The sequence below is a fragment of the Pavona decussata genome, unplaced genomic scaffold, assembly GCF_977016875.1.
Source record: "Pavona decussata unplaced genomic scaffold, jaPavDecu1.1 SCAFFOLD_429, whole genome shotgun sequence".
NCBI classification, from domain to species: domain Eukaryota; kingdom Metazoa; phylum Cnidaria; class Anthozoa; order Scleractinia; family Agariciidae; genus Pavona; species Pavona decussata.
This window is the reverse complement of record NW_028145786.1, coordinates 42742-67052: the sequence shown is the minus strand read 5'-3', so window position 1 is coordinate 67052 and position 24311 is coordinate 42742. Positions and strand designations below refer to the sequence as shown.

The window sequence follows — 24311 nt, the reverse complement described above, 5'->3', positions numbered from 1 at the left end:
CTGCGTTCGCAGGCTAATCAAAAAGCGAGTAGCATCTCGGTGTTTTTCCGGCGCAAGCTTAATTTTATATGAATTCGGTCCACCACTCCCCCCTCTTCCCTTTTTTAATTAAATTTGATAATCTTTAATAGTATTCCCTTACCTTGTGTTTTTTCCCCATATCTTTCATGGTCTTCCTAAGTTCATCAAACGTGGGTCGGTCAACTGAATCTTCGAAACTTAGTTAGAGATGGGAAATGGATTTTATTAAACTTCATAGCGTTGCTGGTTTTGCGCATGCTCTCTTTCCAACACGATAGAGGCTCCGCGATAAAAAAAGTTGAAATCCTATCCTCGTTGTCTAACCCACATCACACGCTGCTGGATACAATGAAGGAATCCTTTGAATTATGTTAGGTGAATACACATGATCACTGATCAGTAGGTGTGATCCGTCCTTCAACCAGATGATCGATTAACAGGTGAAAGCACGAAGAACTGACGCCAATGAGAGAATGTTCGATATGTCATTTTGTTATATGGGCTGAAAGCATGGCGAGAAAAGGAACGATAAGAAAGATGACGAACAAATCCAAAAGCTTTATCAACTATTACGAATTTTCCATTGATATGAGCTAGGCAACACCCTGTATTGAATACAAGCAGACTGTAGGAAGCAATATCAAAACTTAGAAACAACCCTAACTACAGAAATATCAACTTCATTTCATTTACTTACAGTTTGCTATCCACATGTCTTGGTTTTGGCATTCTGTATCCTTCTTGAATTTTTCTGGCGATATGGCGAGCATTTATATTCGGGTATGGAGATCCGCCTACAGGGCAAAACGAGAGGTTTGAATTATGCCTATTGACGTTGTTAAATTTGTTTGTACTACAGTTGCTAATTTGTTCCCACAATGATAACAGTACTATATCCTCACTACATACTCATTACCTCATCGCATAAGGTTATGGGAAGAGTCCGCGACTTATGAGGCAATAGGTATGCAACGAGGATATAATCAATCTTTGCTTGTCAACCGCCACCAGGGGAGGTGGGGAGGTCACGAAGCTGACTGCCGTTCCGGAGTACACATATGAAGTGACCCATTTCAGGTTTAGCGATAACATTTATACACCAGGAGCGCAAAACATTACCACCACAGTCAGCATGCGCCATTATGGGGGAATGCGAAGAGATCACTTAAATTTATGCTATGAGCTAATTAATTATGCAGTGAGAATAGTGCTGACGTTGTTTCTGGTTGGCCCTCAATCTGTGTATTTCACTGAAATCAGCTCTTTCTTCCTCGTGTAGTATTATCGTAGCAACATAAATGAAAAGTAACATTAAACTTACCGACAGTGAGGATTTCATAAAGAAGAATTCCATAACTCCACCTGCAAAAAGGATCAATCAATCAATCAATCAACCAATCAATCAATAACGGCTGAACAAAGTTTAAAAAAAAAGTTAGACTGGAAGGAAGGAAGCAAGCAAGCAAGCAAGGAAGAAACAATTGAAAAAGATTGTGTCCTGCGGAAGCTATGGAAACTATTCTCTTAGGAAGACGAAAGCTGTGTGGCCAAAGGCGAATTTTATTTCAACACGTCACAAAGACAATCGCTATATCAGAAAGCCAAAATCGTTCAGTTTCAGTTGAAGTACTTACACGTCACTTTGGGTGGTGTATGTTCCATATAACAAGGCTTCATACGCAGTCCACTTTACAGGCAGTCGGCCCTATGAAAAAAAATTACCACCATAAAAATATCAGAACAACATAACATCAAATATATTTAAAACAGCATACCGTAACTCTTAAATCAATGAAAGTCCCTGTCCTTTACTCGTCAATTGACGGCTATAAATTGAGCACTTTTTCCGGCTAACCTGGAACTAGAAAAAAGATCAGAAGATTTCCGGTATTTTCAATTTTCCAAAAAAAGAGAAGATCTAGAGGCTGGTCAATCATTATCAAAAGCAATAGCTGGAAAATTTCTGCTCCATTCAATTCTATGCCGGAGATTCAGTAAATTTTTGCTCAATGCCTTCTGCTCTTTGAGACCTAGTTAGGATTGAACATTTCAATCTCAATCTTATTTGTACTCTTACCCGACTCTTTCTGGTGTAAATGTCATCCTGGTTTGCATTCCTTGCCATCCCAAAATCTGTAACCTTACACACCTCTCCCTCTCCAACAAGAATATTTCTCGCCGCTAAGTCCCGATGGATTATCTAAAAGAAACGATGTATCTGCGTGCAGTGTCGGTGGAAATTACTTTAAAAAAATGTTCGGATCGAAGAAATCAGAATAGTGTATCCTTCCAACCCTGGCACCATAACCACTACACCAATGAGGAATACCCGCTGAATATTGTAACTTTACTTATTTTAGAGTTACTCATCACAATAAATGAAACGTTTTCAAATCAGTGCTTAACCAAAAATATCGTAGATCGCTGCTACGCTCAAAATACTGCCAAACTGCAGCTCTGTTCAGTAATTTCTTTGTTTAACGAATGGGGTAGTATTATCGTGTACGACAATACTATGACGATAACGAATACATTTTCTAAACCTGAGTAAGTTAATGTCGCAGTGTTCATTTACCATTCTGCGTGACACATCCAATGAGCTTGATCACGTGTGGATGAGGTTTCAGCTTTTTCATCAATTCAAGTTCTGAGAGTAAGTCCTTTCTGTCTGAATCAGGAGCATCTTCTGCAGGGAAGGAAAAAGGCAACCATTTCCATGGAAGTTGTAATGAAAACGTTCTCATAAAAGCCTCTCCATTATCCACACACCATGAAATTGTAAGAGTGCAGAAAACCTCCAAAGAATGCTGTATTGAAAAATGCCCCATCATGTTCAACAGTATTTAATCAGTTTCGCCAGGACTTGTGTGTCTTTATAAACAATAGCTTACGTTTTCCTACGTTTCCACTCAAGTCGACTCAAGTCCACCGAACTTTACTTACGATTAAGGTGGTCATAGTGTTGGTTCCTTGGTACGTGCGATCGCAGAAAGCTCTATTAGAATGGTTAAAAAGTACTTGCACTTAACTTCCGTCGATATGCGAGTACATCTTGGCGACCAGATGTAACCTCATCAATCGAAAATTCCAAACTAGCAATGCGACTCCTATTTGTGAGGGCTTTAGGTGATGCTAACATGACAACTAATATCATTCGGCGTAAAAGGTTTATTACAAATATAACATTCAGTAGCCTTTTTGAAATATTCTTCATCCCTTATTCCATCATTATTTCTTTATGTAAAATGTAAAAAAAAATGTAAATGCTTTGTTCATAGTGGAAATGCACTTAGCTACCCAAAGCTAGTTACAGGCATTCCACTCAGAAATAGCGGGAAACAAATAATAATCAAATCTAACATAACATGTTAAAAATCCCAACTGGCAGGAGGCAAACCAGCTGGCTATTTACAAGCGTGGCCGAGGCAGGACTTGAACCCGGGACCTCCGGATTTCAAGTCCGGCGCCCTTTATTAAATTTTTGTCATGACAAGGTAATGAAATTACACATTTCATTTTTTAATTAAAACCCACCTTTCAGCATTTTCACAGCAACTGTTATGTTTTCCTGTCTACCGCGCATGTCTCTTACTGTTGCTTGAGCAACCTGCGAAAATGCTCCTTTGCCAATAACCTTGATGACCGTTACTTGCTCCCGACTGATTTCCCAGCTCCTTCTTGAAGGATGAAGTGGCATATAGTCTCCAGCGGTGGAGACTACTGGTGTTGCGTAAGTCGGTGGCTCATTTACCCGCTCCCCGTTTGAGCGTTGTGTATCCTCTTTTTCCTGCGTAGCTACTGGATTCTAGTGGGAAACGGTCAGCAAAATATTTATTAACATGAAAAGAAATAAACAATAAAGATAGAAGCAAGTTCAATGTGTTCCGGCGGTGAACGACCTCAAATGTACATTCCAGAAATGCTAACGGTTGGTAATTCCATGCTTGCAACGGAATAATATTAATATTCTAATCACTAAGGAATGAGTCAGGGTAAGGATAGAGGTATTAAACCAAGTAAAATTGAACATTCTGCGGCCTCAATTATTTTAACATTTGTTCCAATGACGAAAGATTTATTAGAAGTGGAACTAAAGAAGTTAGGTAGCCTAAGGGAAACTTAATTTTTCCCGGGTGGCCCATTCAGCATCGAAGGGCCCTGGAGTAAAAATATAATAATTAAAAATACAAGATATCGTAATAATTGAATAGAATTTAAAAATACAAGACATAAATTTAAAGATACAAGCAATAATTTAAAAAGTATAAAATATCAACAAGCATGTAAGAACCTACTGTCTATAAAATTTAAAAATTGTAGGCATTAATTAAAGCTTTGAAAGAAGAAAGTGGCTCGGTGTTTTGAATACTACGGGGTAGGAGGTTAACAAGAGCTGAGCCCGAAGTTGTGCGTTGTTACAAACGTACATAACGTATATCTGCATATCGTTATACGTTACTTTGCGTGGCTAAAAGAAGGCAGCCGCTCTTTAAGACACTTGAGCTTGAGCTCAAGGTGACAATTGAGCCAATTGATTCACAATTTGAATGTCTTCGAAACCTACAATAATTTAGAAACGATTGAAAGTTTAATAAGAAAGTGAACAAAAGCAAATTACAATACTTAAATGAATAAAATTGACCCGATACCTCGTGTAATACAGCTTGGCTGGAAGTATTGACCTAAACTGTTCGAACGCATGCAGCATGCTTGATTTTAAACTACACTTTATGCAAAAACAAAACGAACCGTTATCTGTACTTTTTATATACTATAAACAGCAGTAGTAACTTCTGACAAGTGTACAATGCGGATGTCGTTGGATCACTGTATTGCATCACTTACCATAGCAATAAGATCCCTGCATCTTGGGCAAGGCCGACGGCGCATCCTCCAGTCCAAAGCGAGCAGAAAAACAATTGCTATCACCAACAATATGATAGCAGAGATGTAAACAACATGTACAATACCACAAGAACCTGGAAGATAGAACAATTTTTGTATTTCTCTTTTGCAGCAATGCTAGCCAGCTTGCTCGTAAGGTGCATGTTACTCATATAAGTGTCTTTTACATTTGTTTTACGGTAGCCCCGTCTTTAAATACAAGGCCACGCTTTGTAAATTACCAACTGGTTTGCTCCCACTAGTCGAGATTTTTAACATGTTATGTTCAGTTTGTATATTTATTTCACTGATTTATAGCGTCCCGAATTAGCACAATAGTGCTTTTTTGGAAATTTCATGTTTTTTGAAAGTGGCTACTACTGGGATTTAACTAACTAACTAACTAACTAACTAACTAACTAACTAACTAACTAACTAACTAACTGCTATTTAACCGTTGAACGGTATTACCGATCAGTAAATAGATTTATATGTTGTCAAAATATAAAAGAAACTTTGCTCCTCTCACCTTTTTGATTCTCGGGTGGCTTAGTAGTCGCTGAGAAGAGATTCAGATAGTGGCGTGTTAGAGAAAGTTTATTTTGGAGGAATAAAAAGGATCATTAGACAAACATTTAATGGTTAGCTTAGGGTGTTCATTAAGGATTAAAAATCTTTAGTTAGAGAGGTTTTCTTTCTCATCAGCAACCTTTTGATTATAACAAAATTGAAATCGCACTTTTGTTTTTGTTTTTTGTTTTATGTTTCCTCTCTGCGATATTGCGAGCAACATTTAAAGAGATCAATTTTGATTGCCAACAGCCAAGCTTGTTTGCTAGAGCGCTTCAGAAAAACCTTAATAACATAACCAACAAACTCACTTCGTTTTGGGATAAAAATTTGGCCATTGTTCATGGCCACTTTTGATCGAAAAGTAAAAAAACTTAAACTAAGGCGAGGGCCAGAAAAAAAGGTAAGCTAGAAAATTAAATACAATAATTACACAAGCGAGGGCCAGAAAAAAAGGTAAGCTAGAAAATTAAATATAATAATTACACAGGCAGAAAACGGGGATGGGGGCGGGTTGGTTGCTTGATTTTCCTGAAATCTGAAGTTTAAGGCTTACAGACGGAGAAGGCGAGCTAATGGATACGCCCTCTTAGAAAGGGTCTTTGCTTAACTATGCAAGCGAGGCTAAGTATTTTTACTGTGAGTGAACATTTGCCCAAAAGCCTCGTGATCTTGCGAAAAGGTTATTGTCCTGACAGTCTCGTGATAATCATATCGCGGTGATCTCTTTTGGTAAAGATCCAAAGTTCAAACGAAGAACCTGGGCCATTGTCTCACAACCAACTCACCCCTGTCCCCAGTGAAAAAACTTAATGGAGAAGACACCCGGGAGGGATACATAAAAGCTTTTATTTGGTCGAAATAAAATCTACCTTTTTTTTCAAGGCAATAATAAAGTCAAGGAAACTATGCATTACGTTACATTATGTAGCCAAATAAGAAACGTGACTTTCGTTTTTCCTTGACGTATCTTTTAGGCTTTCGTGGTTTTCATTTTTGCGATCACTACAAATTCGTATCCCTTCCCTTACTCCAATTTACCTAAATTGAAGTATCTGAATTAAAAATCTCAAAGAAAAGCTCCTATAAAACCTACGGCAAACAAACACTTACATCTCTTAAGTAACCTACCTTCCATGAAGTCAACCGTATTGATGTGGTCTTTCTGCTTTAAGGTTACCCGGGACCTTCAAAGGTGTCCCGGGTCCAAGCAGTGTAGCGCGTCCGGTTTAAACTATAGATACACAAACCCCTATATCAAAGTAAAGCTTATAGAGCTGGCTATCAAACTATACCATGAATTTTGAAATAAAATGAATTGTCGAATTTTTCACGACCTCTAAATGCGAGCGTCCGAATCACCTTTCGAAAGCTACAAGTCAAAGCGAATTTTGTTTTTCGCTAATTTAATTTGCTCCTCAGTTTCCGGACCCAAAGCGCTAAAAAAACGTGTCTGCGTTTTGGCATATTCAATTCCAGTGAAAAGTTGCAGAACATTTTCGAAATAGGTTTTAAAAAATGTGGAGTTATCATACGAAAATCGCTCTTGGAGAAAAAATATTTCGAAATAAAAAATTCGCAGACACGTTTTTGTTGTTTATATGTTAAACTAGCTATTGTCCAAATTTGAAGGCAAACGAACAAATTCCTTTTGAGTTTTTGCTCTTTGAAGTGGCTCCTCCAAGTGAAATAAATTTATTCTAAAAAACAGCGCTAAAAATTCCGCAATTCATTTTATTTCAAAATTCTTGGTTTAGTTGGATAGCCAGCTCTATAAGCTTTAATTTGGTTTAAGGGTTCAGGTATCTACAGTTTAAACCGGACGCGCTACATCGCTTGGACGCGAGACACCTCTAAAGACACCTCTGAAGGTACCGGGTAACCTTAAACTTTGCCATACCTTTTTGCCGTCGTCATCCGAAATTCATACTTCTCGCCTGACTGCTGTTGATTCAAGAAAAAGCCTCTACCGTTCTTTCGTTCCCTAGGGTAAGACGATTCGCCAAAAGAAGAAAAGTCATGCTTACCGGCTAACACCTCGACCTCCTGCACGTTAGTCTTCTCGCTTTCACCGTAGTTGTTGGTCGCCGTCATCACAAATTCATACTTCTCGCCTTTTCTTACGTTAAACACGTGCGAACGTTCGCTGGTATCAGTTATGTTTTCACGGTTTGTCCACTGTTCTTCACCTGCGATTCTTTGGTATTTGGAATACAGTATAATGGCTGCTCCATTTTCTTCCGGTTTTTGCCATTTGAGGGTTATTTTGGCATCCTCATTTAAAGCCTCTGTAATAACTACAGGTTCTGGGATATCTGTAAGACGAAGAAATGACACCATTGTAATTATTTTTTTTTTTTTAAGAATTTTAGGGGCACTTCATTTTTATTTCTTAACAGAAAATGTTGCAAAGTTCCCAAATGAAGGACCTACACATACAATGGAAAGCCGTGAACCTATTGACAATAGTGGATATGGAAACTCTATCCCACAAGTAAGCCAACGAATTCTTCGAAGCAAGGATTCACCAAACTTACCACCTTCGAGTTTTTAGGCTGTTCAGTAAGAACGTTCTGATAGGAAGAGCTCAGAAATATAACTGCTCGGCAGACAGTTGTTTTTCTTGAGAGTAGCAAGACGTTAAGGCTGGCTTACAAGTACAGCGCAGTACAGTAACATACGTAGGCGCAGTTTCATAAATTTTTCGCGCCAAAAAATTGGAATCCAAAATAGCGGATGACGAGGCGAAATATCATGAAATTCAAGATCCTAAACTGTCAAGCAAAGTACATCGAATATTACAAAAAGTTCTTTTTAATTCATTGAATCTTGCAAGACTGCTACCCGTCAGTGGTTAAACCGACAATTAAAGCGACATCATTCAGAGTAAGGCTTTTTTTTATCAGTTTGTCTTTATTGGGGACTTGTCTTTTCGGACAGGACTTCTCATACAATGCGCGATAACTAAGAACGGCGGTCCTAGCCGCCACCTTGAAAATGAATGTGCTAGTTGTGATTGCTTTTCGTTTTATTCCCCTTGTGTCTGTGCTTATGCTTGCGCCATCCGGCTTTTACACTCAGTGAAGTAAGGCCTCCCTCTCCCGTATTGGCCTGTCCAGCCACACCCAATGTTGTATCGGATTGAACATCCAGAGAGCGACTCCATCTTCTTCTTACACTAACCGATTCTACCCGACTATATTAGCGCATGTAATAATAAGGCGAAGTGTTGAAGTATAGACAGGAAGACGTCGGGCGCAGATTAAAGGAGGTTTTCCCTCGTAATTAAAATAATAAATAAACAAAAAAAAAAGCCACTCTGTTTGCCATCAGATTTCTTGGGTTGTATCAAATACCATGGTTAGGGGTACAGCGCAATTAGTTGTGAACATTAATGGAAAACTGATTTTCTCTAACTGTTCGATTAAGTAAAGTTTAACTAACTAAAACTAAAGTTTTAGCTGCTCTACTAACTGGGGTATCAAGGTTATGGGCTGGAATCCTCTTCAAAATTTTTTGTTGGTTCGTAAGTCGTGTACATGACTGCTATCGTCTCTCATTCATGAGATGAATTGAATAGGTTTTTAATTTGACCAACAGCGCATACGCTAAGATTAAGATTTCTACAATTTACCAACAGCAAATTCTACAGTATTTACCTCCCAAAACCTTAATTTTCGTCATGCTCTTCTCTGTTATCAAACTCTCGCCATGCTTGTTTGTAGCCGTCACCGCAAATTCGTACACCTTGTCTTTCTCCAGCTTCTGAACAACGAATTTACGATCCAACAGATTTGTTTTTTCTTTTATTTTGATCCAACCTCGGGGTAAACCATCAATACCATTTCGTTGGTACACAGTGTACTTCGTAATAGGTGCTCCATTGTCCCGTGGCTCATTCCACGTCAAGGTTACTTCAGTCTTCTCCGTTTCTGTAGGCAAGTCTATCATTTCTACGTTAGCTGGAGGTCCTAATAAATAAATAAATAAATAAATAAATAAATCGATACAGGACGGCAAATGTCTCAACCATGACACTCCATTAAAATCTCTTGTGCGCATGCAAGTTCAAATAATCTGCTGCCAAATGATGCATTTGAAGGAGAATTTTGACTACGAGTGCGAGACTGAATACGAGTACCACTTATTATATCTAGTTCACGTGATTTAGAAAATCACTTGCCACAAGAATGTTGTTTATACAGTCTCTGTATATACTGGAAAACAACAGGACGGAATGAAGTTTTGGGGACATGCCGAGTTTGACTAAATTTGGAAAATGCGCTGGCACTGTTATCTCGTGAGAGAAACCTTTTCCTCCTAGGAGCGATCGTTTACAAAATAGTTGTATAACAAACCTTCTTTAGTTTAAGAGTTTTACTACTTTACCGTATCAACACAACAATTGCTAAATGCCCTCGTTTCAAAGCTTTTTTTGTTCAAATAGAGAAAAGCTTACGCTTTACATTTATAATCCTATTTTTTCTGACTATTACTTTTGTTCAAACAAGGTCAACGTTACTGTTATACATGTCTGGGGAGAAGAGTGTGACCGTATTTGCTAAATTTACGACAACTTAAGCTTGTTATAGTGCGGAATGGACGCCCTCATTTTCTTGTGATAACGTTTTACATTTATTTGGAATTTGTTGAGAACATTTGAAACGCAAGCAGTGATATAACAATGAGTATGTTTTAAGTTGTACAAAGACGATAAACTAGCGTCAGAAGGACAAATATAAATCAAGACGCGGCAAATTAAAAATCTCAACTCTCACTACCAATGACTGACGTTAACGCCTTTTCGGATATATACTAACCTTCATACTCTGTCTTGACTTTCAGTTCACTAGCATCTCCCTCAAACACCTTATTCCTGGCAGAGACTCTGAAGGTATAGTTTGTGCTTCTCTTTAGGCTAACGAAAGAAGACATTCGTACACCAGCGCCAAGGGTTTTATTCTCTATCACTTTTCCACTCTGTAGTATGACCGCTTGGTATCCTGTGATAGGACTCCCTCCATCATAATCTGGTGCAGTCCATCTTACTGTCAGTGAAGTAGCTTCAATCTCCACTATGATGCTCGGTGAGCCTGGTGCCTCTGTAATAGTTGAAAACGAATCAATCATGGCAGCTGTATTCATGGCATTTGCCTTTATTCAGTAAAAGGAAGAAAAGCAAAAACATGAACATGCTCAAAACGAAACTGCTGTTACAAAGTAACTATCACTGACGGAAAAAAAAAATTAACAAAAATGAGCAAGAAGGCTTACCAAATGCGCAAAATTCAAAATGCACTCATATCGAATCAGAAGTATGACACACAAGCGCACAAAACAAGTACATCCAGAAAATAATATCAGATTATGAGTGATTTCTCTTATTATTTCGTTCTTCAACTTCAACTAAAGGCTAAGACTACTTTACTCAATTTGTCATGGGATTAACCAATCGTTTCCATCATCTTTATTTTAGTAAAGGGTCGATTATTCAGCACTAAGAGTTTTTTTTTTTTTTGAGTATCCTGATGCACGTCATAAATCCTTGAATATCGTTGATGGGAGAAGCAGGCCGCATTACAGTATGCTGCCTGCACTACTCATGATAAAGTCTGTGTTCAAACCAATTGACTCATCAGCGCTGGTATCTGGTCTTCACTCATAAAGTTATTAACTAGAACTCCCCCTTGATACATGTAAGATGCTAGTAAATCGCAGACTAATTAACCCACCTCCCTCCCTTCCACCCTGCATTTTTGCTACGTTTTCCCTTACGGTTCCCCGGTAGCATACATAATCCTGTTTGCACGGAAACAGCACGGGATAAGATTTTCTTTCTTAGGAAACAATAGCACTCCCGCTAGTCCATGCGCGGCTCTAAAGACGCGAAACTTAAGACGAAATCAATGTAAGAGCTACTTACTTATTTGGTTCACTTTTATTGTGCTTGTAGCCATAACACCGACGCCATTTTCAGCCTCGCAGGTATAATTTCCAAAATCTTGGTCATTTTCCATCAGGAAATTCTCTATGTTGTGCGTCGTTCGATCTTTCTTTATTTCACTCCCGTCCGGTGTTTTCCAGGTGATGGTTGGCAAAGGAACACCATCTGCCACACACTCAAACCGAACTGTCTGTCCAATCCAAGACTGGGTTTCTGAGGCCTTGGTACTTGTTATGGTAGCTTGGTCTATTGATCAAAGTACTTATTGTAATGATAAGCTAAGAAAGGATGAACTTACGTGTAATTTAACTGTTAAAATTAAGTCATATCTGATTAAGTTTACACAATAATCATCTGGAAATAACGCTAACGTCTTCACTTTAAAAAAGATAGAGGCTTACTGATGTGGACGATGGTGGGGTTCGACAATCATACTAATAATAATATCACATCAACAGCTTTGATCGGATGTTAGTAATTGCTCTTGGCAAGTACATGTTTATTGAAAAAGCATTGTTTCACCATTGAAGTTATATCTTGCGCAATGTTTAGAGCCATTATGGAGTCCATCAAATGCAAGCCCTAAGTTTATACCTAAGGTAAAGGAAAATTTGGTGGCAGACATCCAGTACTGATTTCTCTTTCTAGCTACAGTGAATAAAACCACCTGGAAATATCGTGATGTTACTCAACGCCATATAAAATCGCAAGTCTCATAAACATCTCATATAAAAAGACATCTTTACGTGATACGATTTAAAATAGGTACCCTCTGAAGCTTGATATCGATACAATGATGCTTACAAAGGCGTGCAATGTCCCTAAAGTAGTAAACGATTAAGGAAAGTGATATAAAAGGTTGCGGAGGATCAAGTCAAGTTTGAGGATCATAATAAAAGCAACTTTCACACAAACAGCTGTTATTTCATGAATCACACATTTTCTTTTGCTATTCAACATCCTTTTTTTAACTTACATCCTTCATGAATATTAAACTAACTGAAACGAGGGATTTATACAGATAAATCCCTCATTTACATTAGCAGTACTGCGAGAAACGCACACATCAGGTTGCTTCTATTGTTCTCCGTTTCTCACCTAAGTGTGACGGTACTAATTAGCCGGCGTTTGTCCCCTTGAACAAAGGAATAATTTCATGAAATAAGTCAGATAAATATCTCGAACGTCGGTATTAATCCATATACATCCATGTATATGGATTAATACCTCCGTTCTCGGTATTTATCTCTTACTTATTAGATTTTATTAATAAATGTTATATAGCACATTTACAAGCATAAAATGTGATCATTAAAATTACATCTTGAGCGACTGTTAGAAGCCAAAAAAATAAAAAATAAAAAAATAAGTTAAATGCAAGCTTTAAGTTGATATCTGACATCGTGTTACAATGATTGCGCCATTGAACAAAACCTTAACATGACAATTTTGAGTCATTGAGCCAATTTACAGGGGACAGTGTCTAAATAAAATTAATGAAAACAATTTACATTCCGCCCCGACCCGAACGGGAGTCAAGTGCTGTCACCACTGAGGCATCCCTGCAAAATGCTGAATTTTGTGCCACCTTGGCCAAAAATTGGTGACGTCCAAAAGAAAACTGTTGTATTACAACAAAAGCTTCGGGTTCGATTTAAATCAAGTGGGAGCCGATTAATCAGAAACAACTGAGTTAGATGAAAGTACCGTTACCGCCAAACAGAACTGTGAATTAAATAAAGATAATGTGTCTGCAAAAGTATCAAATTTCTAATTTACTGATTCAGATGTTCTACAATCACATAGAGCATGCGCAATTAGTTGCAACTGCAGACTGCACACATGGCTTGCAGTTTATTTCGGAGTGGCAGTGGAATGACATGAAATGACACTTGTCTTTTGAATTCCATTTTACTTACATTGCACCGTGACGAACGTTTTCATTTCTACTTTTCCTTCACCATTATCTGCTTCACAGACATACATCCCACTGTTCACCTTTGTACTGCTTCCAATGTGAATCAGGCTTCCTTGATATGTTTGCCCTCCGACTTTTTTCCACGTGACAACTGGTGAAGGGTAACCAGTGGTGTCACATCTTAAGTTGATGGGATTTGTTTCGTTAACTGTTAAGTTTCCTGTTACCCACTGAATCTCTACTGGAACTGAAATTTAAGTATTAATAACAACGATTAAAAAGTACCGAAAGGCTGTTAATCATCAAGCATAGCTACAAATACCATAAACGTAATGAAGTTTTATAAAACTATTTTCTGTCGGTTAAAAAGTTTCGTGAGGTACACAAATTGTCTGTATAAGTTCTAACTCCCTGACTATTTTATTCCTACAAGTTTGGTCACATTTAATGATCGATTTCTAATCTGCCTAATTGTGTAAAACCTTAAGGATACTTGTCTAGGTACTCACATGACTGCACCATAAAGACGCCAAACCTTTTAACGGAAAAAGAATGGGGGTAATGAGCCAACCCAAAATGAAAGAGCAAGATTGCACTTTTTTGGAGGATATACTAAGTTTTTATGTTTAAATAGAGCCAAGATTCTGTATTTGTCCAATATTTGTTTACAAGGCTAAGATAGAATAGTATTATCGCATTCCGGCCAATTGAAGTCCTTTCAATATGTTTGGAAATCCCTTAACAGTGACTTACCAGTTATATTGAGAACAACTTGATCACTCTGTCCATCTCCAGCATCGTTGTGAGCCACACACTTGTATTTACCAAAGTGTTGAGATCTTTTTACATCTTGGATGATAAACGTGTTTCCGTTTGTTACTGGAGTAAGGATACTACCATTGAGGTAAAACCTGTACTCTGATACGGCTGGTTTGGCTTCTGACACATCACAGGTTAGAGCCACATTCTGTCCTTGTTTAGCAGTATTTCGAGTTGCATTTGTGGAGATAGTGACGCCTTTAGGTTTGTCTGTGGGAATTAACTCCACGATTATGATGCACTGGAATATCATAACTGGATTATTATTTCAAGTCTTTGAATTAGAAGGAAGGCAGAACCATAAAACGTGAGTGATGCAAGTGACACGGCAAACGTTTCACAAAAACATGAATAGAAAGGCATGTATTTGAATGAAGATTACGCCCAACGAAAATTAACGAACTGAAGAAATCCATGAACCCCATGCATACAGGAAGCTCAGGACGCCAAGGATTCGTATAAACTAGTATAAAATACTGCAATTGAAATGAAATAAGTTTTACAACATTAATTGTTTTATCGTTTGTCTCACGATGTAGTCAGTTTGAGATATAAATCTCAAAAAAATCGACGTTTCGACTGCTTACTGCTAGTCTTCATCAGGCGATGAGGTCGACTGGTTACGCGGTGCCATTTATGTTACGATGGTCGGCTGTGATTGGTGCATTTTGATCCTCACTTTTCCAGTAAGTTGCTCCCTAAGCGGTACGTTGTTGCACCACTCTCCTGTCGTGTTTCTTGATTGTGGGCATTCACCCCCTCGGGAATTTCACTTCCGCTATCTATGTTGATGTTGTTAGGGTGAAGTCCTACCCTACGGGTGTACCAATGAGAGTCGCGATCAATAAACTTTACCTCGTTTCAAAGCGGATAATGGCCGGTCTCGCAGGCGGAGGTCTGGGCACGGGCGAGTCGTTTATCAATGTCCTGCTCTTTGATTCTCTCATGCATATATTTCCCTGGTTCTTCGATGTAGACTTTACCGCATTCGCAGGGAATCGTATGAAGCACGCCATCTAATTTAGCCGGATTGATGGTGTCCTTAGGTCGCACTAAATTTGACCTAGTCGTTGTTTCAAATCTGAAGACGGTGCGAATGCCTTTTTCAGTTCTTTGGCAGCGGCGAAGAGGCTCCGATTCTCCCTGTACGTAGGGTAAAACGGCGGTGGATTTGAACTCTGTCACGGCCTCTTTCCTGGTGGCTGTTCTTGCCTTAGTGACCTTCTGCACAAAGGAGGAGAGATATCCGTTAGAGACCAATACAGATAAACAGATGCTTCTTCCCCTCAGAGATTTACTGAAGGTGTGGTCAAGAGACGTTTCGTACAGACACTTCACAATACCGCGTTTTACTGATTGAGGGTGGTGTGAATCATACGCTAAGTATTGATCAGTGTGAGTTGGCTTGCTGTGAACGCTAGTGGTAAGGCCGCGGCCGTCTGGTTCTTTTGAAACTGACAGGTCGAGAAAGGCGATTTTGCCTTCATTTTCGGTTTCATAGTGAAACGGATGGTCGGTTGTTGACTGTTACGGTGTTGTTGACAGCTGTCAACTCTGTCTCAGTCCAAGATGGTGAAGGTATCGTATCGTGCACATAGCGCTTCCAGATCTTAGGTTTCCATGATCTAGATCTCCATGTAGCGATTAGCAATAATCGTGGAAACCGGGCTCCCCATTGCTGCGCCTTCTCGTTGTTCGTAAATCGATACATTATACTGAAAGTATGTAGATCTCAATACGAAATCTAAGAGGTCCGCAATTTGAGCAGGTGTTAACCCAGGAAAGAGCCTGTGCCTAGACAAGGGGTACAGTTTAAAAACGAAGAAACTGTGGTGCTGCGTCGACAGAAGAGTGGAAACGAATATAGAGCAAGCAAAGGGGTAATGCTCGAAAGGTCAGCTCTCCACGGTGGCCAAATTACCTTATAATTCAGTCGGTATGAGAAGAAATGTTCGTCTAGGAAACACTGCTGACCTCTTGTATGCCCCCCCCCCCCCCCTCTCCCCCAACACACGTATACACACAATTAAAGACTCGATGAGGTCCTAAAGGCATTCATTCACAGTAGGGTTGACTGTTCTGTCTATACGCATGAAGAGACGCAAATATTTTACCTCCAAAAAAGCTCAGAGAAACCGCCTACTTTTGGCTGGTAACAACAACGCCCTTGCTGGCGTTTCTTGGAAGTCCATGTTGTCTCCATTGTTTTAAAACACCTTTGCCAGAGATCCACAGGCCCATAACCACAAGCCAAGAAGCCTTCGGAAGCAGAGATCTACAGTTCTAACCCCCCCCCCCCTCCCCCCAGACCCACTGGCCGAAAACGTCATCCAATCATTGACTGCACAATTTCAGTTACTGAAAACAAGCATGCCAAAAAATGGCCAGAATTGAACTATGTGGTTGTTGGCATCAGTGGTAATACCGATAACAATAAAAATAACAATAGTAATAGTAATAGTTAACAATTATTTACCGAAGTGGAGGTAAACATCCGTCACTTTCAACCACTCTGAGGTAGTATATACCACACTAGCTGAATAACTAGTGGAACAAAAAGTTATTTTATTTCTGACAATATACCGACAAATGGACAGGTATAAACTTTAAAATCTCCCGCGACACTCGATAAGGAGGCTCGCGGCAGTTTTTCTGGACTTAGGGTGGAAGTTTTGAGGTTACAATCTCGTATACAAGATAAACTTCGATCTCCTCCATACTACATCATCATTTCAACATATGATCAAAGTTAATTTTCTCATCGATTTCCAGGCAACAGCTATTACCATAGAGATTTGTTTTTTTTTCCTTTTTTTTCCTTTTTTCTTCAAAAAATATTGTGCTTGAAAATAGTCTCTTTTTTTAATCGACAATAGCTGTAAATAGGTCTTAGTAGCTCTGTTTTCTACTTTTAACTTGTAAATAACAATTTCCTTGGAATCTTTTAATAAAGTTACTATTAATTATTTTTATAACAAAACAAATTATAATAATAAATAATAATAATAATAATAATAATAATAATAATAATAATAATAATAATAATAATAATAATAGTAATAATAATAATAATAAGGATGCAGAAAACTACCATCTGGAGTTCTCTCAAAATAGTGAGAACTCTCAAAGCTACCGTCACTTGACCTTCCCTGAGGGAATAGCATAGGAGCTCAATATAGGTTTAGCATTGGAGAGCTTAGGATTGTCTATAAGAATTTTATATTTAATTGCTATTTTTTTTTAACTCAGCAGTTTTCTTTTTATAGTTCCGTCAGATCGCATAGGTTACCCTGCGCGCCGTATGTGGTTCTATTTTAGCATCCATGCGTTTATTAACTGCACATGATAATAGCAATAACGATAATAATAATAATGGTGATGATGATGATGATGATGATGATGATGATGATGATGACAACAACAACAATAATTTCCTCACTTACAACGCGCAAATTCGCATGTGCATATGATCAGATGCACTAGATATTTCTTGCGGGAGTTCAAAGCTGTTTGGCGGTTTTGTGAATTTTTGTACATGTAGGGAAATGCTCCAGTGAAGATTATTTCCCCAACACGCATTACGTTGCTCAAATAAAGGGTGCTTCAAAAATTCGCTTATTTCCTGAAGTTAACCAGTGTTTCAGTAAGTAGGTGTGCTGGCGTATTAGCTTTTTTGTGTTTGACATCAGAGCAACATTTACCGCACCTACATGTTCGTGTCGGAAGTGACATAATTCAACAGAGCTTGTAATCAGTTTTTTTTTTTTTTTTAACTTACCTAGTCCCGGTTACTAAAGAACACATAACTCTATCAATACAATACAATACAATACAATACAATACAATACAATGCAATGCAATGCAATACAATACAATACAATACAATACAATACAATACAATACAATACAAAACAATACAATACAATGCCTTTTATTTAAACACGGTCAAACTTAAAGCTGTTGCTTGTGGGGTTGTGTTAAAAAATTAATAACAAGACAGAAACGCTAAGTTACATTCGCTAAAAACAAAAATCTAATTCAATTCAGACTAATCACGTTTTCCCATAGTTTTCCAACGGGTTGATCGCTATCCAGCGATACATTTTATTCGCTGGATGGCGACTTATCCGCTGGATAAAGTTGTCCGTTCTTTGAAAAACTTGGGCCAGAACTACAGAACCGCAGTGGTAGTTATTGATAATTGCAGTCTGCAGGGGTACAAGACTTACTCTCCATCTATATAAGGAACAGAAAATAAGGGGACAGAGAGGGAGACCCCCAGTGTAGTCCTTGGAATATGCGAATTTCACTTATAAACCTTTTTTCAGATGTCATGAAAACGGAAGTCTGTTTCCTGAGACGTCCTTCTGATTGTGGTTTTAATTTACCCACGGCAGTTAATGTGGATTCATGCGATGCGTTTGAAGAAAGAGGAAGAGCTTTGGGACGAGTACAGGATAAGGATTGGGATGCGTGAAAACCATAGAAGACATTCAGTTTTCTACTGTTACTCATGTCGTGTCTATTTGACCATTACGAACTGATCTAGTTTAAAATCGACAAAAACTCGATAAACTAAGCTGACATGTACCTATTGTCTACTAACTGACCAGAATTTTCTTTCGCTCGTATACGAATGATTTGCTTTAGCCGACTTCAGGCTGTGTTTCTTCCACATCTCCGGCAAATTATCCACTCGACTGAATCGCTTCATTGAAGCTTGTTTTACTCCTTTGATTGGTTGGTTCACCTAGCTACCCAGCAATCAATAAAGGAATGGCTAAAAATAGCTGAATTGAATGGATCTTTTAATACTCACACTGTACGGTAATGAAAACATCACTACTGACTGATTCTCCGATGCCGTTATTAGCAGTACATCTGTAACCTCCTTCGTCTTGTCTCCTTATTCCTGTTAAGGGCATGGTTACCACACTGTTATCAGAAAGTTTTGTCCAGGAGATAATTGGAGATGGATTCCCATCAGCTGTACAGTTGAGTTTCACATTGTCTCCTTCATTCACTGTTTGATTAGGAGAAATGTGAATCATTTTTGGTGGAGCTGCAAAGTCAAAACACGAAATTAGAATAACACGGTGACAATTGTAAATACCAATTTTACTATGTTCGAAAGAGAAAGAAACTGGTGTTACGTTTAAGCTAGTCAATGTTGTCCTGGTAGTATAGTGGTGATCACACCCGACAAGTCTCGGCGGGAAGTGGGTTCAAATTCCGCTCAGGGCATAAAAGTTTTTGTTTCAATTAAAATTCTTCAGAAGTTGTCCAGTGCTTGTTCCTACCAACTGTGAATAAATCTTTCTTCAGGCTTGGACTTGGAATCCTTCTGCGACCCTTCTGTAATATAGATGCAGTGGAGAAAATACCATTTTGTAAAAATCTAAAGCATTCAATGTATTCTAAACCTATTGGCAAATGTCCAAAAAATAATCGTCTTCTTGAAGCCAAACTACATGTACAGTTGTAATTTGTGCCAAAAACATTTCCTTTCAGCAATACCAATACCGATGAAATACAATTCGGCTCTCAATAGAAGAGTTCGAAACGAAACGATACTAGGGACTTACTTTTCACGAGGGGCACTTTCTGGGTAGATTTGTTTGTTGGAGGGGAAAAACTTATAAAATTCCCGTTCTTTTGAAGTGTTACAAGTTAGGAGGTCAAAGAGAACATTCCTTAAGGGTTGGAGAGAAAATATGGGGAGGGTTTGCTTAGAATTTTTTTGAATTCAGAAGGCAAAGGGAATGGGGTCAAATGTTGATAGTTTCTAGAATTACCCATTTCTGTTGAACAAAAAAATTATCCTACTTGTGCAAAAAGACCCTAGAAAGATAATTATACAATCATGTCCAGTACATGTGTTTGAGTGTGCATTTTAGGCCAAATTTTAAATTGTGCCCAATTTCAAGAAAAATGCAATAAGTCCTTTAATGATTATGTCCTTAACAATAGTTTGTTTGCTGGAGGGCTGATTTCACCACAGAAATACTTTAATGTCACCGATAGGTGGCAAATTTGGCGTACTAAAAAATCCGCATAGGCTTTTTAGATTCATCAGCTCTTCAATTATAAGTACATGTGTTTTTATTTCCTAAGGGAAGTAATTCCTCAAATCCGCCCTCTGTATTTCTGTGGGTTTCCGACAACCACAAAAACATAATAATAATAATAATAATAATAATAATAATAATAATAATAATAATAATAATAATAATAATAATAATAATAATAAAAAGAAAATAATAACAATAATAATAATAATAATAATAATAATATAATAAAAATAAAAAACAATTGTTTTTTTTTAATAATTTTATTGCCTTACAGAACACAAAATAAAATATTACAATACTAGATACTTACTTGGTTGATTATGCTTACAATACTTTACTTAAAATGTTGACACCAATAGTATTTACAACAAATTCCAATGAAGACGGTACAAAATAAAAAAAACAATTGTGACAATCTGTCGTCTTGCAGGTGGAAACCCAATGAAACACTTGCAGGGGCGTAGCCAGGGGAGGGTTCCAGGGGTTCCAGAACCCCCCCCCCCCCCTTTCGCGTCAAGGAACCCCCCTTCTCCTGTTTTTAACAGTGATTTTATCCCAGCAAGTGTAATGGACTCTCAATTCCTGAAATTCTTCGTTTTTTTCTATCCTTACAACAAGTACAGTGAACGTCATTGTGGTATCTATTTAACAAATAGATTCCATTTTTTTACAATAACATGGAAAAAGTACGAGCAGAATTGGCTATTTTTTTCGTTGAGAAAGCATCTGACGTCATTTTTATTGTCTGTACTCTTATAGACAATAGCTAAGAGCCAATCAGGGCGCGGGAATTTGGACAGTTACTGTAAAAACTCTAATCACACACTCCTCTAGACCAATCAAAACGCGAGTTTTACACAGTTCATTGTATAATTGCGTTTCACTTGCATTTTCGGAGACATGAGCAGAGTTGGGATTCCTGTGTAACAAGATGCACTTGTGTGCACAGCAGAAATGCCCGCGAAATTAGTAGACGATCCATTGGTGTAGCTCGAGCTGGTGGTTTTCCTACCAATGATGCTGTCTTGTGCAGCCTCTTTAATCTTCTTCCTGAGCTGGTAGCCGTCGGAGACAGAAATTCTGACATTGAAGCAGCGCTGGAGGTTTATGAGAACTACCTTCCTTCTCCTCATGCCGTTGATGTTGAGCTCCTGGGATGGAAGAGAAAGTGGTGCAGCACTGAGGATGCCGACCTCGCCACCAGTGCAGTTCAGACACTCGCAGCATGCGATCGAGAGTTCTTTCCTAACATCTACACCTTGATCCGCATTTTGTGCACGTTGCCGATAACGTCAGCTGAATGTGAGCGCTCATTCAGTACATTAAGATGGTTAAAAACATACCTGAGGTCGACCATGTCAAGCTAGCGAGAGTCTGGGCCGGCATTGATGAACATCAATTACCACCGAGACATAAATATCGAGGGAGTGATAAACACGTTCGCTCAACGGCAACCAATAGCGTAAACGCCAAAGTCTTGTACGTACGTAATGTAAGGATTTTAGACCAACTGTTTTCGTTGGAGCCAATTTGGAACCCCCCCTCCTAGAAATCCTGGCTACGCCCCTGACTTGTGCTTGTTTACAAAGATACTTATCGTTGAAAATTTAATCTACAGTGTATTTATCACTAGTAAGAGTACTTACTCACCTTCAACATTTAGTTTAACATTGTCAAATTTTGCCGTGACACCAGGATCTGTTGGACTTATCTGGCACCCATAAAATCTGGTATCACTTGCTTCCAGTTTACTGAGAGTAAACATGGCCTTGTCACCACTCAAGCTTCCAGACACTCTCCCGGTATATCCTGGTAGGGATCTCACTGATACTGTCCCAAACTTGGTTATGGAACAGAGTTCTTCATTCAATACAGATGCACCAACTCCTGCTGTTAGTCCCCATTTAAAAACCAAAACATCTCCAGAAAAGCTCCAATTAAATTGCACAGAAGAGCCAACAATTCCTTTCACAGTTGTGCCTCCATAAGGGGATATGAAACTTATCTGAGATGCTGCAAATGAAAGAAAAATAAATAAAGGCTTAAAGTAATATATCAAACCACAAGGGACAGTGCATCGTGCGATTTCCAAACACCGAGAACGAAGTGGGTTAAAAAAAAAAAGTTCACAATGAAATCAGAAACATTACTACAACAGATACATGAAAAAAATAATAAATTATCTCTATTTATTTGATTCAAAATACTAGCTATGCACTGAGCCGCTGAATTAAACAAATATCTTCCTTAATCTTGTACCCAGATTTTCTTGCTCTTCGGAGGAGAACATCTGGTAAAATCTGTTTTCATGACCTCAAAATCAATCTAGTTCCTAATGGGGGACGTTAGAGGGTTGGGGTGTAAAGGAAATGGTGGTGTCCATTTTGGGGAACGACAATTAGTCAACTGCTTGAAGAGAGGTTGGAGGGGTGGGGTGTAAAGGGAATTATGGTGTCAATATTGGGTAAACAACAATATAGACAATTGCGTGAGGGGAGGTCAGAGGGGTGGGGTGTAAAGGGAATTATGACGTCCATTTTGGGTGAACGACAATGTAGACAACTGCTTGAAGTGAGAGGGGTGGAATGTACAGGGAATCAACGTGTAAAAGCAAGATATGACGTACTATGCGAAAATGTGTTTCACCGGCGAGAATCAGTTCGAACTCCGGTCTCCTGCGTTCAAGTCAGACGTGATAACCACTACACTACAGACGAGCCTACAGTGACAGCGGATGAAATAGCACAGCTTATTCTTATTGTATCACTATCGGAATGATTGCGTTATCTGAAGTGATAAAATAAGTTTGCGTGACCAAAAATCCTAACTGATATTGACCTTCCAGTCAACTCATTGATAAAGCAAACGTATATTCAAACGTAAAACGTAAAACGAACAAAAAGATGAATTTCTTCGGTTGAAGGGAATCTTCAAGTTAAATAAAGAGCCAAACACGCTGGTGCACTCATAACAACAAGAAGTTCTCATTTGTTAAGAATTGTCATCATTAATGCTTCTCCCCTTGCTGAAACTGAGACGTGTCTGAAACCTTGAACCTGACTAAGAGGTAGACATTCATTTTGTTGATTGTTGGCAGTTCAAGTTTCCTCAAATTGAAGTGAAAGTCACTAAAATTCCTTGTCAATCCGTTCATTTCCATTTATTTGTGTTTAAAGACTTGATTAAATACCAACATGTATTTATCCTTGGTTGGGAATTACAAAAAAGAGAAACGGTTTCATTGGCCTACTATTTTGTCGTGAACTATGCTTACTTGTCAACTGTGTTGTGTCTTCCTTATAAAACACATTTTTACATCCAGACGCAACCTCTAAGCGTCATTTTTCAAAAGCCCAGTACAAATTGAATGGATGACATTTATCCCTAACTTGAAGGTCATTGGCTTTAGGTTTACCCAATCTTCAGCTCAATTTACTGGGAACATTACTGGTATACTACTCGGCATAGTAAGCGGCAGCAAAGAACATGTACAGTTAATCGACGTTTAAGCGGATCAAATGCAACTTGCATGTTACAAGACCACTCCTGAAATCCTCTTTTATCAAATCGACTATGAATTAACAAACATCGACGAAGAAAATGTAAGCAAACATACCTGCCTGCGGATGCGGAAATAGCAACATTGCAATGGTGAAACCGCAGACTGAAGCGATTCCAAGTTGCTTCCCAAAATGCATCTTACCACAGTTGTAGGCAGAGCGTCGTTAGGTCTTCGTGAATGAATGCCACCACGATATATTTACCAAAATTAAGAAGGAGTTAAAATGCTCGCCGTGGCACTTTCGAACTCTAATTGCACGTGACTTCATGAAACGGAAGTTCGAGCTTCAAGTGATATCACGCTGGCGTGAACATTGGCGTCCATATTTTATCCGACCTTCATTTGCATATCCAAATTGACAGACTTTTGAAAGACAATAATAATGGAAATGCTGGCGGAGTTGTGTTTGACCTCAGTTAACCTTGTGATGAACACTGTCTACGAAAATGTTCCTGGTGTACTGCTATAATATAAGTTTATGTTCTAGAATTGGTTGATATTATAAGAATAAACCACTAGCTA

General features: G+C 38.5%; 2 protein-coding genes and 1 pseudogene across 2 annotated transcripts in view; all 3 read right to left on the bottom strand.

Moving 5' to 3' along the window:
* LOC146450731 (uncharacterized) overlaps positions 1-24311 on the bottom strand; it is a 61001-nt gene that overhangs the window by 1118 nt on the left and 35572 nt on the right. The gene's annotated exons all lie outside the window — the stretch shown is intronic.
* On the bottom strand, positions 336-24138 carry LOC146450733 (uncharacterized). Its single transcript, XM_085100042.1, has 18 exons — positions 23844-24138; positions 21878-22240; positions 18976-19218; positions 14091-14366; positions 13339-13584; positions 11399-11665; positions 10296-10577; positions 9135-9446; positions 7503-7790; positions 5435-5464; positions 4867-5000; positions 3556-3826; positions 2597-2707; positions 2316-2353; positions 2099-2221; positions 1656-1726; positions 1343-1383; positions 336-815 (listed from the first exon to the last, which is right to left on the bottom strand). The coding sequence occupies exons 1-18, from the start codon at positions 23923-23925 to the stop codon at positions 715-717; spliced, it is 3279 nt and encodes a 1092-aa protein (XP_084956168.1). The 5' UTR covers positions 23926-24138; the 3' UTR covers positions 336-714.
* Positions 14832-16348, bottom strand: LOC146450734 (uncharacterized; annotated as a pseudogene).